Source organism: Agelaius tricolor, unplaced genomic scaffold (genome assembly GCF_023055355.1).
Source record: "Agelaius tricolor isolate 1412-34295 unplaced genomic scaffold, bAgeTri1.0.p SCAF_7, whole genome shotgun sequence".
In the NCBI taxonomy this organism is placed as follows: Eukaryota; Metazoa; Chordata; class Aves; order Passeriformes; family Icteridae; genus Agelaius; species Agelaius tricolor.
In genome coordinates this window covers 2,097,788-2,116,054 of record NW_027269267.1, presented here as the reverse complement: position 1 = coordinate 2,116,054, position 18,267 = coordinate 2,097,788, and the positions used below count along the sequence as shown (strand labels likewise).

Below are 18,267 nucleotides of genomic sequence, written 5' to 3'. Positions count from 1 at the left end.
AGCCCCTGCCCAGCTCCCTCAGGGATTCTCCAGCCCCTGCCCAGCTCCCTCAGGGATTCTCCAGCCCCTGCCCAGCTCCGTTCCCTGCCCTGGACACGCTCCAGCCCCTCCAGGCCCCTCCTGCAGGGCCAGAACTGGGCCCAGCCCTGGAGGGACCCCAGCACAGAGGGACAATCCCTGCCCTGCTCCTGCTGCACACACAATTCCTCATCCAGCCCAGCTGCCAGGGGCCTCTTGTCCCCCTGGGCACCCCTGGGCTCGTGTCCAGCCCCTGTCCCCAGCACCCCCAGGGCCTTTCCTGCTTGAGCAGCTCTCAGGACTCTCTGTCCCAGCCTGTAGGGTTGGGGTTGGCAGAACCCCCAGCCTGGGCTGTGCTGACCCTACAGGAGGGCACAGAGTTGCATTTCCCTCCCTGGGACCTATCCATGCTCTGCAGGGCTCTGTGGGGCAGCCAGAGAGAACCTGGAGAGGGAATTTGTTCCAGAGCAGGGCCAAGGCAAGGAACAGCCTCCTACACACTCCCACACACACAGGATCAGGGCTGGGCAGTGTTTTGTTAAGTCCTGCTCAGATTTGGGATGAACACTTCACCTATTTCAGGTTTGTCCAGGAGGCTGATGAGGATTCGGAAGGGTTTGAGATAAGCCTGGTGCTGCTCCTCTGGGTCAGCCTCTGGGAATTTCTGATGCAGAATCACAATCAAACTCTAGGAAAAGGAAAACATCACAATGTTATCACAATGTTACCCATCAGAGACAGACTGTTATCTTAATAAGTGCTGAAGTGTTGCTAAATTTGATTTTGTTAGGACTGACTACAAATGGGGTCCAATTTTCCATCCAGGGTAAAGAAATCAATTCCATCTTCCCATCATCTCTACTCAAGGGCTGATCTTATCCAGAGAAACATTTTTAAATAATTCAGGTAGTTCAGCCAAGATGCTTCCCTTTGGTTTCCTTAGATTCCATAAGCAACCCACTATTGGGATAAATACAGCACAGATGGAAATGTAACCACAGGGACAGAGAGGGAAGGACAAACCAAAAATTGAGAATCATTTTGGACACAGTTTGAGCTAAAATTGCAAGGATCATGAATTTATTTGGAATATGTCTGTATAAAATGAACACCAACCTCAACCAAAAGATCTTTAGAGTATTTTCCAAAGAAATAAACAGCATGGTCTTCAGAAGTGGTGGAGTCTGGAGCAAAAGTGCCACCTTTAATATCAGAACCTACAAGAAAACAGAGGCAGGAGGAGCTCAGAGAGCAGCACAGAGCACTGAGGGGTTTATATTGAATTTACACTGCATTTTTAATCTTTGGCATTTCAACAGCCCACACTCCCAAACTGAGGGCATCCAGATGTTCTGCAAAACACATAAATCAAAACCAAGGCCAAATATACTGGGAATCACTATTTCTTCCAGAAAAATAAGGTTAAAATAGTAACTTTTAGTCCTTTTAGTCCACTGAACCATTTCACAACAAGCTGTGGGTGGAACCAGAATTTATCAGATACCCTGGGATTCAGAGAGAAATAAATTCACCTCTGAAGAGAAGCCCTGTTCACCAAAATTTTAATTGTACTAAGGCACTTGATAAATGGAAAACAAACACCAATTTACTTTACCATCATTCATTAACAGATAAAGAAGTGTATTTCAATTTTCAACACTGATTTTTTTTTTGCTCTCAATTATGCAGAATATTGAAGTTCTCAGGGTTTTGCACAGTACCTAGCAGCCAGGCATACAATCTCCTGTTGAGGGACATGTCTCTCCTCAGCAGAGTTTGAGTAGCTGCTGACAGGATATAAACCAGATCAGCCCTTCTGAGCAGGATGGTGCTTTCCTTGCAGTCCTAGGGTGGAAAAGAAAGATTTTTGAGCTGTTGGTGAGCACTGAAAGGAGTCAAACTGGTGATGGGCTGGGTTTTTGAACTGGGAGTAATGATGTATTGGGGAAAAGGTAACAAAGCATCAACAGGAAAATGGTTTATGTGCTAAAAATGTCAAGAATTCCCAGAATCCCAGAATGACCAGGTTGGGAGAGACCTTCAAGGTCATCGAGTCCAGCCCAGCCCCAACCCCTCAACTGAACCCTGGCACCCAGTGCCACATCCAGGCTTTGTTAAACACACCCAGGCATGGGGACTCCACCACCTCCCCGGGCAGCCATTCCAGAACTTTCTCACCCTTGCTGGAAAAACCTTTTCCCTGCTCTCCAACCTGGATTTCCCTTGGTGCAGCTCGAGGCTGTGTGCTCTGGTTGTGTCAGTGCTGCTGGAGAAAGAGCCCAGGGCCAGCTGAGCCCAGGCCCCTTTCAGGAGCTGTGCAGAGTGAGGAGGGCAGCCCTGAGTCTCCTTTGCTCCAGGCTGAGCACCCCCAGCTCCCTCAGGGCTTCCTCACAGGGTTTGTGTTCCCAGCCCCTCTCCAGCCTCCTTGGCCCCTCTGCATGTGCTCAGTGTCCCCAGGTCCTTCCCAAGCTGAGGGGCCAGAGCTGGGCACAGCACTCCAGGTGTGCCCTCAGCAGTGCAGGGACAGAATGACCTCCCTGCTCCTGGGACAGCCAGGGACAGACACAGGGACAGACACAGGGACAGACACAGGGACAGAATGACCTCCCTGCTCCTGCTGGCCACTCCATTCCTGCTCCAGGCCTGCAGCCATCCCTTGCTGGCTCCCAGGGCACTCTGCTGCCTCATGGTCAGCACCCCCAGATCCTTTTCTGCCTGGGCACTGTCCAGCCACACCATCCCCAGCCTCTGGCATTGCAGGGGTTATGGTGGCCAAAATGCAGGACTTGGCACTTGGATTGATTAAACTCCATCCTGTTTGACTCTGTCCATTCCTCCAACTGTTCCAGGTCTCTCTGCAGAGCCCTCCTACCTTCCAACAGAAGGACACAGCCCCCAGCTTAGTGTGCTCTGCAGATTTACTAATGAAAGGCTCAGACCCTCATCCTTGTTAGCAATAAACGTGCCACAACCTCAAGGGATCTGAGAACAGTGGGATCATGGAGTCACAGGATGGGAGGGACCTTAAATCCCATCCCATCCCACCCTGCCATGGCAGGGACACCTCCCAGTGTCCAGCCTGGCCTTGGCCACTGCCAGGGATCCAGGGGCAGCCCCAGCTGCTCTGGGAATTCCATCCCAGCCCCTGCCCACCCTGCCAGGGATGAATTTCTTCCCCAATATCCCACCTAACCCTACAATTTTTTAGTGTGAAGCCATTCCCTGTGTGCTGTCCCTGCATGCCCTGGAAATTGTCTCTCTCCAGCTTTCCTGGGGCTCCTGCAGGCCCTGCAAGGCCACCCTGAGCTCAGCCCAAAGCTTCTCCTGTCCTTAAGACTTAAAAGCTCTTCCTCCATCCTAAACCCTGCCTGTCCCAGAGGGACGTGGGAAACAATGGGAACAAATTTTGTTTTAAGTAAGGTTTTCTCTCGTGGTTTTTACCAGAAATAACTTCATGTGGACAATTCCAAATTCTAAAATGCTACTTGAATAAACTCCATTTGTTTTCCACATGAGCTGCTCATGCCTGAATAGTTCAAGCACATCCCAAATATCCCCTCAAAGCCCCTGTGAAATCATTGCTTCAGCCTTGGGAGCTGAAAAGACTCTGAGAAGCAGCAGAGTCTCCTCCACCCCTCAAATTGATGGGGCAGAAGAAATCCCAAAATTCATGCATTTTGAAGGTTAAAAACTCAGCCATTTGGCAATACCAGAGGTGGGAGCTGGGCTGCTTGCACAGAACACACCTTCCATGGAAAAATCCCAAAATAATCCCCTTACCAAAGCTGTATAAAATGGGAAAAAGAAGAGGATTGCTTCCAGAGTGTTCCTTTGCACAAGGACATTGGAATCCAGCACTGACACACACAAAGACTTGATCTGGAAAAGGAAAAAACAACATTTTATTTGATTTTACTATCAAATTAAGGAGAGGAAAGGAAGGGAAGGGAAGGGAAGGGAAGGGAAGGGAAGGGAAGGGAAGGGAAGGAAGGAAGGAAGGAAGGAAGGAAGGAAGGAAGGAAGGAAGGAAGGAAGGAAGGAAGGAAATTTGGCTACCTATGAATAATATTCTGTTTAAATAAGAGGATAATTACAGTTTAACTCCTGCATTCAAAATGAGTTAAAACAAATTTTTGTGGCTATTAAAAGAATTGTTAATATTGGTTTTGTAAGAGTACAGAATGTCCCAGAGTCACAAAATGGAAAACCTCCCAAAATGCAGATATTACTCTAATTAGCCTTACACTTATTCCATCACTCAACACAAATTACTCCCTACAGAAGATTTCCATTTCACTGGAAAAATAAAAAGACACAGAATTTCAGAACAGCAAACACTTTGGGAACTGCACATCAAACACTGAAACCAAAAAAACTGCTCTTCCAATTAAATGGATGGAGCAATTTCAGAGCATGGACCTTTCGGTCTCTCTTCTCAAAATATTTTTAATTGCATAGCATCCTAATTTAATCCAGACAAGGCTGGGGTTATGGGGTTATTTTAGGTTACAAGTGCCCGGGGCTGTGTGTTCTGTTCCCATCTGTCAGAGCTGGGGCAGTTCTCTGCTGTCCATGGGGCAGTTTTTTCTTTCTCTCTCCCCCAGCCAATCCTCCCTGCAGGAGATCTCTGCTGTCCATGGCCACTGAGTGTCCCTGCAGGGCTGATCCAATCCCAGCATCCCATGGGGAGATGCTGCATTGCCCAGGGGAGGAGCCAAGCATTCCTACCTGGATCCAATCTGAGGTGCTGGGACAGCCCAGCAGCCTTTGCCCAGTGCATTGCCAGAGGAGCAGCTTCTGCTGCCCTGCATTGCCAGAGGGAGCCCAGGCCCATCTGCAGCAGCCCTGGAGCTGCAGAGGAAAACTCCCCCCTTGTGCAGGATCCCTGCTCCAGCAGAGCCACAGCTGGCACTGCAGGAGGGCTGAGCCCCCATGGGATGGGGCTGTGCCACCCCCTGACACACAGGGGACAGGGACTGCTCTCACTCTGGCAGAGTTGTTTTGTATGATTGAATTTTTGGTTTTAGATTTTCTTTTTATTTTTAATATTTTTCCTAGTAAAGAACTGTTATTCTGTTCCTATATACTTGCTTGAGAGCCCCTTCATATCAAAATTACAATAATTTAATGGCACTGCTGCCACCACTGTGACCCACAGCATGTCAGGGCATGGTCTGACTCTGGCAGTGCTGCTTTGTATTACTGCATTCTTATTTTGATTTTTTCTTTTAATTCTTTTATCCCTACTACAGAACTGTTATTCCTACTCCCACATCTTTGCCTGAGAGCCCCTTCATTTCAAAATTACAATAATTTGGAGGAGAGGGTTTACATTTTCCATTTCAAAGGAGTCTCCTGCTTTCCTTAGCAGACACCTGGCTTTTCAAATCCAAACAAGGGTGTAAAATGAACTTACAGTGAGTTTATAATCAGTGCCAAGCATGAATTTCTGCTGTTTGCCAGAGAGTTCCCTGTTGATGTGGCTGACAATGAAGAGGGAAGCAGGGAGCCTGATGGAGGGGCTGCCCAGGACACTGCCCCAGAGAGCTCCATAAAACACCTCCTGGCCCATCAGCAGGGACAGCTTCACCAGCAGAGCATCTGTTCTGTACCCAGACAGAGAGAAAACCCCTTTGTTAGCTGATTTTATACCACAGAAATGGAATTCTGTAGAGTTGATCGAATTGATTTGATGTTTTGCAGCTTTCTGTTGTCAGTATTTCCCTTTATCGCAGAATCTTGGGATGGTTTGGGTTGGAAGGGACCCAAAAATCATCTCATTCCACCCCCTGCCATGGGCAGGGAACCTTCCCCTGTCCCAGGGGGTGATGGATGAATCTCACTGTACAAAAATAATCAAACCCACTCAATTCTTTGTCATTAAAACAAAGTCTCTGTTCACACACTGCAAAATTCTCCAGGAAATATCTGCAAATATTTAGCTCTGACCAAACAACTGCAGCACCTTTACTGCAGAATGTTCATTGTCAGAGGTGTGAAAAGCTGAATTGGAAGTCATTGAAGCAGATGTTAAAGTCTAAAAGGCAATTTTATCAGTCTGGGAGCTGGAGGTTACCCTAAAAATTCCTACTTTCAAACCATCAGGGTCAATTTTTAAGGCACTGGATGAAGAAAAACAAGAGATGTGAAGTCCCCTGGATCCCTGGCAGTGCCCAAGGCCAGGCTGGACAGGACCTGGAGCAGCCTGGGACAGTGGGAGGTGTCCCTGCCATGGCAGGGGTGGCACTGGGTGAGCTTTAAGGTCCCTTCCCAGCCAAACCAGTCCAGGATTCCATGAGATAAAACAACAAATTGCACACAGGACACCCTGAAATCAATTCCAGAGCATCCCACTGAAAATCCTGGGGCTGCAGCACAGTCCCTGCTCTGGAACACTTTGGTGTTTTACCATAAAGGAGGAATTAAAACCTCACATGAGGAATGCAAGGTTGAGAAAAGAGGAAAATCCCAGCTCAGAAGAGGAAACGCCTCCCAGTGTGATGGGGTTTTTTCCATTTATTTATAAAAGAAATCCCTCAAAGCAGCTTTCCTCTCCCATTTTCTGTGTGAGTGCACAAACTCAGGGAAATCTGGAGCTGGGAATGGGTCTGGGCTGAAGCACAACCTCAGCACTTCGATCACTTTCAGGAACAGCAGGAGATGGATTAATCTTAGTCCTCAATACTGAAGGTTCTCAAAACACTCAGCAGAGAGCCTCTCATGAAAAAGAATTGAAAATTAACCTGACACAGCTTCTGACAGGATATTCTTACCACAGAATCATTGCAATGAGGAAACAAAAGTCCCTCATGTAAATTGGTATTTTACAAAAAAAAAAAATTAAATTAATTTTAACATAAATATTTCCCATAATTTATGAAATGTGTGTCAGATCCTATTTCTTCAAGGCAAAGAGGAAAACGATGCCATCAAAAATAGGGAAAAAGGGGTAAAACCAGAGGTCAGATCTTGGAAGTTCATCTGATTCATTTTAGTCCTCAATATTGAAGGTTCTCAAAACACTCAGCAGAGAGCCTCACATGAAAAAGAATTGAAAATTAACCTGACACAGCTTCTGACAGGATATTCTTACCACAGAATCATTGCAATGAGGAAACAAAAGGAAAAGTCCCTCATGTAAATTGGTATTTCAAAAAAACCCCAATTAAATTAATTTTAACATGAATATTTCCCAAGATTTATGAAAAGTATGTTAGATCCTGTTTGTTCAAAGAGGAAAATGATGCCACCAAAAATAGGGAAAAAGGGGTAAAACCAGAGGTCAGACATTGGAAGTTCATCTGATAAATTTTAGTCCTCAATACTGAAGGTTCTCAGAACACTCAGCAGAGAGTCTCTCATGAAAAAGAATTGAAAATTAACCTGACACAGCTTCTGACAAGACATTCTTACCACAGAATCATTGCAATGAATAAAAAAAAGGAAAAGTCCCTCATGTAAATTGGTATTTCAAAAAAAAATCCTAATTAAATTGATTTTAACATGAATATTTCCCAAGATTTATGAAAAGTATGTCAGATCCTGTTTGTTCAAAGAGGAAAATGATGCCATCAAAAATAGGGAAAAAGGTGTAAAACCAGAGGTCAGATCTTGGAAATTCATCTGATAAATTTTAGTGCTCAATATTGAAGGTTCTCAGAACACTCAGCAGAGAGCCTCTCATGAAAAAGAATTGAAAATTAACCTGACACAGCTTCTGACAGGATATTCTTACCACAGAATCATTGCAATGAGCAAACAAAAGTCCCTCATGTAAATTGGTATTTTACAAAAAAAAAAAAATTAAATTAATTTTAACATAAATATTTCCCAAGATTTATGAAATGTGTGTCAGATCCTATTTCTTCAAGGCAAAGAGGAAAATGATGCCATCAAAAATAGGGAAAAAGGTGTAAAACCAGAGATCAGACATTGGAAGTTCATCTGATTCATTTTAGTCCTCAATACTGAAGGTTCTCAGAACACTCAGCAGAGAGCCTCTCATGAAAAAGAATTGAAAATTAACCTGACACAGCTTCTGACATGACATTTTTACCACAGAATCATTGCAATGAATAAAAAAAAGGAAAAGTCCCTCATGTAAATTGGTATTTCAAAAAAACCCCAATTAAATTAATTTTAACATGAATATTTCCCAAGATTTATGAAAAGTGTGTCAGATCCTGTTTGTTCAAAGAGGGAAAATGATGCCATCAAAAATAGGGAAAAAGGTGTAAAACCAGAGGTCAGACATTGGAAGTTCATCTGATTCATTTTAGTCCTCAATACTGAAGGTTCTCAGAACACTCAGCAGAGAGCTTCTCATGAAAAAGAATTGAAAATTAACCTGACACAGCTTCTGACAGGATATTCTTACCACAGAATCATTGCAATGAGCAAACAAAAGTCCCTCATTTAAATTCGTATTTTACAAAAAAAAAAAATTAAATTAATTTTAACATAAATATTTCCCAAGATTTATGAAATGTGTGTCAGATCCTATTTCTTCAAGGCAAAGAGGAAAACAATGCCATCAAAAATAGGGAAAAAGGTGTAAAACCAGAGGCCAGATCTTGGAAGTTCATCTGATTCATTTTAGTCCTCAATATTGAAGGTTCTCAGAACACTCAGCAGAGAGCCTCTCATGAAAAAGAATTGAAAATTAACCTGACACAGCTTCTGACAAGACATTTTTACCACAGAATCATTGCAATGAGGAAACAAAAGGAAAAGTCCCTCATGTAAATTGGTATTTCAAAAAAAAACCAATTAAATTAATTTTAACATGAATATTTCCCAAGATTTATGAAATTTATGTCAGATCCTGTTTGCTCAAAGAGGAAAACAATGCCATCAAAAATAGGGAAAAAGGGGTAAAACCAGAGGTAAGACATTGGAAGTTCATCTTGGAAGTTCATCTGATTAATTTTAGTCCTCAATATTGAAGGTTATCAGAACACTCAGTAGAGAGTTGGAAAAGAATTGAAAATTAACCTGACACAGCTTCTGACAAGACATTTTTACCACAGAATCATTGCAATGAATAAACTAAAGGAAAAGTCTCTCATGTAAATTGGTATTTAAAAAAAACAACCCAATTAAATTAATTTTAACATGAATATTTCCCAAGATTTATGAAAAGTATGTCAGATCCTGTTTGCTCAAAGAGGAAAATGATGCCATCAAAAATAGGGAAAAAGGTGTAAAACCAGAGGTCAGACATTGGAAGTTCATCTGATTAATTTTAGTCCCCAATATTGAAGGTTCTCAGAACACTCAGCAGAGAGCCTCTCATGAAAAAGAATTGAAAATTAACCTGACACAGCTTCTGACAGGATATTCTTACCACAGAATCATTGCAATGAGCAAACAAAAGGAAAAGTCCCTCATGTAAATTGGTATTTTACAAAAAAAACCCAATTAAATTATTTTAACATAAATATTTCCCAAGATTTATGAAAAGTATGTCAGATCCTGTTTGCTCAAAGAGGAAAACAATGCCATCAAAAATAGGGAAAAAGGTGTAAAACCAGAGGTAAGACATTGGAAGTTCATCTTGGAAGTTCATCTGATTAATTTTAGTCCTCAATATTGAAGGTTCTCAGAACACTCAGTAGAGAGTTGGAAAAGAATTGAAAATTAACCTGACACAGCTTCTGACAAGACATTTTTACCACAGAATCATTGCAATGAGCAAACAAAAGGAAAAGTCCCTCATGTAAATTGGTATTTTATAAAAAAAACCCAATTAAATTAATTTTAACATGAATATTTCCCAAGATTTATGAAAAGTATGTCAGATCCTGTTTGTTCAAAGAGGAAAATGATGCCATCAAAAATAGGGAAAAAGGGGTAAAACCAGAGGTCAGACATTGGAAGTTCATCTGATTCATTTTAGTCCTCAATACTGAAGGTTCTCAGAACACTCAGCAGAGAGCCTCTCATGAAAAAGAATTGAAAATTAACCTGACACAGCTTCTGACAAGACACTCTTACCACAGAATCATTGCAATGAATAAACAAAAAGTCCCTCATGTAAATTGGTATTTCAAAAAAAAACCCAATTAAATTAATTTTAACATAAATATTTCCCAAGATTGATAAAATGTAGTCAGATCCTGTTTGCTCAAAGAGGAAAACGATGCCATCAAAAATAGGGAAAAAGGTGTAAAACCAGAGGTCAGACATTGGAAGTTCATCTGATTAATTTTAGTCCTCAATATTGAAGGTTCTCAGAACACTCAGCAGAGAGCCTCTCATGAAAAAGAATTGAAAATTAACCTGACACAGCTTCTGACAAGACATTTTTACCACAGAATCATTGCAATGAGGAAACAAAAGGAAAAGTCCCTCATGTAAATTGGTATTTCAAAAAAAAACCAATTAAATTAATTTTAACATGAATATTTCCCAAGATTTATGAAATTTATGTCAGATCCTGTTTGCTCAAAGAGGAAAACAATGCCATCAAAAATAGGGAAAAAGGGGTAAAACCAGAGGTAAGACATTGGAAGTTCATCTTGGAAGTTCATCTGATTAATTTTAGTCCTCAATATTGAAGGTTATCAGAACACTCAGTAGAGAGTTGGAAAAGAATTGAAAATTAACCTGACACAGCTTCTGACAAGACATTTTTACCACAGAATCATTGCAATGAATAAACTAAAGGAAAAGTCTCTCATGTAAATTGGTATTTAAAAAAAAGAACCCAATTAAATTAATTTTAACATGAATATTTCCCAAGATTTATGAAATTTATGTCAGATCCTGTTTGCTCAAAGAGGAAAATGATGCCATCAAAAATAGGGAAAAAGGTGTAAAACCAGAGGTCAGACATTGGAAGTTCATCTGATTAATTTTAGTCCTCAATATTGAAGGTTCTCAAAACACTCAGCAGAGAGTTGAAAAAGAATTGAAAATTAACCTGACACAGCTTCTGACAAGACATTTTTACCACAGAATCATTGCAATGAGGAAACAAAAGAAAAACTCCCTCATGTAAATTGGTATTTCAAAAAAACCCCAATTAAATTAATTTTAACATTTAAATGAATGTTTCCCAAGATTTATGAAATTTATGTCAGGTCCTATTTCTTCAAGGCAAAGAGAAAAATGATGCCATCAAAAATAGGGAAAAAAGTGTAAAACCAGAGGTCAGATCTTGGAAGTTCATTTGCAATTCCCTTTAATTCCCTGCTCCATATTTTTGCCAGATTATACAGAAATATTGGAAAGAATTCAGCTGCTCTCTTATGTTACAGAATTCAAATAGAATTTATCTCCAGAGCAGTGGTTTGGGGAGTCAGGTGAATTATTTAGGAGTCAGAGGAGCTTTAAGAAATTTTTTATTCTTTTCTTTCAGCATTTCTATTTTTAACCCTCCTTTTCCTCTTCTCTTTTTTTAACCCTCCTTTTCCTCTTGTCTTCTCCTCCTGGGATGAAAATAGAGAGGAAAGGGTTTTTTTATTTCAGCATTTTTCCAGGTCCCACCATTCATCCCCCTTTAGAAGCTCTTTTATTTATAGAAATCTGACAGAAATTTCCTGAGAATTCCCTAGAAAATCAGAACACTGGATATTGCTTCAATGACTATGGAATAATTCATATTACCTGTCATAAATTTCTGATCCTTCTTCCAAGCCAGGCAGCAGCCCAATGACAAAGGCCTGGAGACCAGGCAGGAGGGATTTTTGGAGAGGGAGGAAATATTTCTCATACAAGCCAAGGAGAACAGGTCTCACTGACATTGCTGCATTTGCCAGCAGAGGGAACAAACCAGAGCTTGAGTTAAAAAAAAACAAAACAAAACAAAAAAAGACAAAATGAGAGTTAATTTAAATAGATTGAGATGGTTATGCCTTAGGGAAAAAATTAAAATGACATGTACAAAAAGGATTCTTAGTGAGCCCTTTGGTGGCTTTAGAAAAAAAAAATTCAAATTACCTGTACAAGAATAAATCCTTGGCAAGCCATTTGGTGCCAATGATTTTAAAGATTATTTCATAGGTTTCTAAAGCCTTTAAGTGCACCCCACTGGGCAGGGCTGGGTGCAAGCACTGGGACAATCTTTTACTGATGATCAATCTTCTGGGCAGCAGGGAATATTTCAGGTTACTCTGCAGAGCCTGGGGAGAAAGGAGAGGAAAAGAAATAGTTATAATGAGAAATATAAAATATCTAATGGCTGTTTATTAAAGGCTGAGGAGAAAGGAGAGGAGAAGAGTTATAAAGTGAAATATAAGATATCTACTGGCTGTTTAGTAAAGCTTGAGGAGAAAGGAGAGGAAAAGGAGTTATAAAATGAAATATAAAATATCTACTGGCTGTTTATTGAAGCTTGAGGAGAATATTGGAAGAGTTTGAAGTCCTGACTGCATTTTGTCACAGCAGAACTCTGTAGCTGAGTTTTCATTTGGGATCAGCCATGGGAAATTTGGAAAAGCCTGGAGTGAGTCTGCTCAGAGGAGGGAAGTCAAGAAACAGGATTGGGCCAGGGTATGCCATTATCCCAGATTGTCCCATCTCCAGGGAAAAGGGAAGGGACAAGAAGAGCATCTCAGCTTTTAGGGAATAAAGAAAGAATTCAATATTTCTCTTTCCTCATAAATTCTCCCTTCATGGATGGAATCATGGAAGGGCTTGGAAGGGACCTTAAAGATCCCCTTGTTCCAGCACCTTCCTCTGTGCCAGGCTGCTCCAAGGCCTGGTCAACCTGGCCTTGGACACTTCCAGGGATGAGGAGCTCACAGCTTCCCTGCAAAACCTGGGCCAGGGCCTCCCCTCCCTCACAGGGAACAAATTTTGCCAATAAATAATTATTTAATAATTTTTTTCCAATAATTTTTTCCAATAAACAATATCTGAAACAAAAATAAAAACCTTTGAACCAAAGCAGAGATGATGAAATGGGACAAAAGCCTCTGCTCTGGGATTCTCTGGGGCTGCATTCACTGAGCTGGATCACTCACTGCATTCATGTGCAAGTAAAAGATGTTTAGGACAGGAAATAATTCAAGAAGATTTGAAAAAAAATTAGAAAAAATTTAGAAAAATTTTAGAAAAAACTGTGCCTCCCTTCTTGGGAAAGGGAACTCCTTTTCTTGAGCCACCAGAGCATTTCAGCAGGGAAATCAATCAGTTTTCTCTTCAAGTCACAGACAATCAAAAAGAGAATTTGCAAGTCAAGGGCACTGCAGGCTTTGCTCCATGGGCAAACATAAACAGATGTGTTGGAGTTGGGGTGCTGAGAATTTGGGACTTTCTGTGCTGCCAGGCTCTGACCCCCAGAGAACACTGCACTGACCTGAGGGCCTGGAGAAGCTTCCAGAATGGAATGGCAGAACTGGGATTGTGGGGGTGGAGTTTGAATAGAAGTGTGTGATATCACAGGGTGGGAAACTCAGAGTTTAAGGGTTTAGAATACAGGAATAGAGAGAAAGCAAGATGGAGGGTTTAGGGTGGAGGCTGCTCCTTCTCCTTCTTCTCCACCTTCTTCTCCTCCTTCTTCCCCTCCTTCTCCTTCTCCTCCATGGGTTTGGGTGGTTTTGTGTCATTGGATAAAAAAGTCCCCATTGTGGGCATGGGTGGTTGGGTATTGGGTTAAAAGTGAAAATAATTGAGGTGTCATTTGTTAATTGGACAGTTTATCCTTCAAAGGCCTTGGAGAGAGAGACAGTGAGGCATTTTTTGCCTTGCTAATGAAAGCTGCACAATCACTGCAGTGAGACTGTGACATAAATAAGAAATAACAAACATTTGAGCCTGAACATGAACTGTGGTCTGGAGTGCCTCCAACCCTGACCTCGACAGAGGCAGAAAAATGAGCTGAAAACCAGCACAGATGTTCCAGAGCCTGTGGACATTTGGGATATTTTCAGGATCAGGCAAATTCTTGTCTCTTCCCAAAATGAAATCCTGGTTTTATCCTATGGAATTCTTTTCAACTTGAGGTGGTTGTGTTCTGGAAAAGCGGCAGAAAGTGGAACAACCTTGTCTGGACTGAACCTACAGCAGGTGACTTTACCCTGAGCACTCCCCAGCAGGAAAGGGAGGAGATAAATCCCTTTTAGAGAGAGCAGCTGGCAGGAAATTTACCCAAGAACAAAAAAAGGGTGAGAGTTTATAACAACAGCAAACAAGAGAAGTCAGCCCCTCCTGGCAGACACACAGATGTCCCTCAGAGCCACCTCATTCCCTCCTCCTCTGCAGGCACAGCTGCTTTCATGGATGATAAAAGCCAGAATCCAAAATCAAACCATTATTTCACATTGTTGTGGAGTTACTTTTTTTATACCTTTTATATTTGTATATTTGTATATCTGTATATCTGTATATTTGTATATTTATATATTTATATATTTATATATTTATATATTTATATATTTATATTTGGAGCTTTTCCTCATGTGGTATATTTTACATATATATATATATATATATATATATATACACACACACACACACATATATATACAGATATAGATATATATAGATATATATTCTTCTCATGGAGAATATTATTTCAACCTTAAAATCCTTAAGAGTTGTAAGAACTGTGAAGATTTCTGGAAAGCTGGACTTTGAAACTTTCTATTTATATGGCTTGGCTTGTATTTGCCCACACCCTCTCTGCATATTTAGAGATATAAAAGGAGATAATTACAAAAAAAAGCAGGCCAGGGTAAATGGTGATCATTGATTTGTGGGGAGTTTTGGAAGGAATTTGAGATGAGATTTTAAAATAGTTGTTGATGATGTGTTTTTGGTATTTTTATTTTTTACCTAAGCAGGAAGGGTGAGTTTGGTTTACATTGTTACAGTATGATTTAGAAGGTTACAAGACTTTTAGTTACAAGACTGTTTAAGGAGTTATTGACTGATAAAACACTGTTAATAAGGATATTTATGTTTTTGACCTAATTTTGAAATATTTTGCTTTATGGACTTATACTACAGTGTCTTAGTTAATTATATAATTATATAATATATATATAATATATATATATATATATAATTTATTATATATATATAATATATTATATAAAAATATATTATATGTATATAATATATTATATATATAATTATATATATAATTATATATATAATATTTACACAGTGTCTTAGTTAATTATATAATTATAACATATATTTATGTGTTATAATTATAATAATAATTATAACACATAAATTCATAGTATTGTATTTTAAATTCTTTGTCCACTTTTGTAGTTATTTTTTCTATATTTTGAACTTTAAAATTCTCAACTTTTTTTTACTTAGTTTAACGTGTTTTTGTTCTAAATTATAAATTTACATTTTCACTTTTAGCACCTAACTTTGGAAGCCTTTTCCAAGGTTTCAGATTAAATCTTGTGTTTAATTCTAAGTTTTCATTTACAGGCTCAAAATTCTGAGAGTGTTTTGTATTTTGGATTTAACAGTAAATATTTTCCCTCTCAGTGCTCAGACTCAACAAATACCATCTTAACATTCCAATATTTAAATATCAACCAGGCAGAAAATGGAAATATTCATTGTTTATTCCACAGAGCATCAGCTCCAGCACAGCAATAATGGCATCTCAGCTTTGGCTCCAACATTTCCAAAGGATTTGAAGGAATCCTTCCCCAAACCTCAGGGATAATGATATTGAATGATAAACTGAATATTTAGAATCAGGAATGATTTGCAAGGGAACTCAAAGATCATCCAGGGCTGGGCAGTGACACCTTCCCCTATCCCAGGGTGCTCCAAAGGCCATCCCAAATCCCCTTGGACACTTCCAGGCATCCCCAGATTCCCTGTGACACCTTCCACAGTCCCAGGGTGCTCCAAAGGCCATCCCAAATCCCCTTGGACACTTCCAGGCATCCCCAGATTCTCTGGGCACCCTCCCCTATCCCAGGGTGCTCCAAAGGCCATCCCAAAGCCCTTGGACACTTCCAGGGATCCCCAGATTCCCTGTGACACCTTCCACAGTCCCAGGGTGCTCCAAAGGCCATCCCAAAGCCCTTGGACACTTCCAGGCATCCCCAGATTCCCTGTGACACCTTCCACAGTCCCAGGGTGCTCCAAAGGCCATCCCAAAGCCCCCTGGACACTTCCAGGCATCCCCAGATTCTCTGTGACACCTTCCACAGTCCCAGGGTGCTCCAAAGGCCATCCCAAATCCCCTTGGACACTTCCAGGCATCCCCAGATTCCCTGTGACACCTTCCACAATCCCAGGGTGCTCCAAAGGCCATCCCAAATCCCCTTGGACACTTCCAGGCATCCCCAGATTCCCTGTGACACCTTCCACAATCCCAGGGAGCTCCAAAGGCCATCCCAAAGCCCTTGGACACTTCCAGGGATCCCCAGATTCTCTGTGACACCTTCCCCTATCCCAGGGTGCTCCAAAGGCCATCCCAAAGCCCCCTGGACACTTCCAGGCATCCCCAGATTCTCTGTGACACCTTCCACAGTCCCAGGGTGCTCCAAAGGCCATCCCAAAGCCCCTTGGACACTTCCAGGGATCCCCAGATTCTCTGTGACACCTTCCACAATCCCAGGGTGCTCCAAAGGCCATCCCAAAGCCCTTGGACACTTCCAGGCATCCCCAGATTCTCTGTGACACCTTCCACAATCCCAGGGTGCTCCAAAGGCCATCCCAAAGCCCCTTGGACACTTCCAGGGATCCCCAGATTCTCTGTGACACCTTCCACAGTCCCAGGGTGCTCCAAAGGCCATCCCAAAGCCCCTTGGACACTTCCAGGGATCCCCAGATTCCCTGTGACACCTTCCACAGTCCCAGGGTGCTCCAAAGGCCATCCCAAATCCCCTTGGACACTTCCAGGGATCCCCAGATTCCCTGTGACACCTTCCACAATCCCAGGGAGCTCCAAAGGCCATCCCAAATCCCCTTGGACACTTCCAGGCATCCCCAGATTCTCTGTGACACCTTCCCCTATCCCAGGGTGCTCCAAAGGCCATCCCAAATCCCTTGGACACTTCCAGGGATCCCCAGATTCCCTGTGACACCTTCCACAATCCCAGGGTGCTCCAAAGGCCATCCCAAAGCCCTTGGACACTTCCAGGCATCCCCAGATTCCCTGTGACACCTTCCACAATCCCAGGGTGCTCCAAAGGCCATCCCAAAGCCCTTGGACACTTCCAGGGATCCCCAGATTCTCTGTGACACCTTCCCCTATCCCAGGGTGCTCCAAAGGCCATCCCAAAGCCCTTGGACACTTCCAGGGATCCCCAGATTCTCTGGGCACCCTCCCAGCCAGGAATTCCTTCCCAATATCCCATCTTATTAAAAATTCCCACTTATCCCTGATAACTGGCACAGCAAAAGAGATCATGCACTGAATTTGATGGGAATTGTGATTAATTCCAGCCAACATGGTGGTTTTAGTTAGAAACTGGGTGGAAATATTAATTTTGTGGAGTGGTTTTGGTTTGTTGATTTAAGATTTCTTTAATTTTAAGATTTTTTGGTTTAATGTATTAAAGAGTGCGGTATGTTTTGGGGTTGGTTAATTAGCCAAGTTCTTATTTTTTGTTGTGAGGTAGGAAGATAGGATTAGGAGAAAGGTAAAGTAGGTTTAAAACTTTAAAAGTGTATAAAGAAAATTTTATTAATAGTAACTAAAAGAAAAAAGTAGTAAGAATTAAAATAAACCTTTTAGAACACTTCTTTTTCTCCTACAATCTTTCTTTTTTCACTGATAATGTAAAGAAACAAAATTTAAAATTTTCAGTTAGTCTATTACTTTTAAAACCGTTTTTATTTAGTTTACTTAGGGGGAGAAGTTTTTCTTGTTAATGTTATGGAGACTTCTCCACAAGAGGAAAAAACCAGTTCTCTTAATTAATTAATTAATTAATTAATCCTGGTGGCACAGAATTACTTGCACAACTGGAACAAAGAAAAGAGAGTTGTGGTCTCACTGTTTTTACCTTGGCTGGCCACAGCTGAGGCTCTGGCTGAGCTGTGTCCCTTGGAATGCTGGCTTAGCAAGCAGGCAAATGTCACCTGCTGGGACTCAGGGACCTGCTTGGTGACACTGGCAAATGTCACCTGCTGGGACTCAGGGACCTGCCTGGTGACACTGGCAAATGTCACCTGCTGGGACTCAGGGACCTGCCTGGTGGCACTGGCAAATGTCACCTGCTGGGACTCAGGGACCTGCCTGGTGGCACTGGCAAATGTCACCTGCTGGGACTCAGGGACCTGCCTGGTGGCACTGGCAAATGTCACCTGCTG

General features: G+C 41.8%; 1 protein-coding gene across 3 annotated transcripts in view; it reads right to left on the bottom strand.

The window, feature by feature from the left end:
* Positions 1-18,267, bottom strand: part of DOP1B (DOP1 leucine zipper like protein B) — a 121,820-nt gene that overhangs the window by 86,556 nt on the left and 16,997 nt on the right. For all 3 annotated transcript variants that reach the window (XM_071430118.1, XM_071430116.1, XM_071430117.1), the window contains exons 3-9: positions 11,962-12,143; positions 11,629-11,799; positions 5,435-5,624; positions 3,799-3,897; positions 1,740-1,863; positions 1,135-1,235; positions 592-706 (exon numbers count right to left, since the gene is read on the bottom strand). In XM_071430118.1, coding sequence (XP_071286219.1) covers positions 592-706; positions 1,135-1,235; positions 1,740-1,863; positions 3,799-3,897; positions 5,435-5,624; positions 11,629-11,799; positions 11,962-12,143 — 982 coding nt within the window. The remainder of the gene's footprint in view (positions 1-591; positions 707-1,134; positions 1,236-1,739; positions 1,864-3,798; positions 3,898-5,434; positions 5,625-11,628; positions 11,800-11,961; positions 12,144-18,267) is intronic.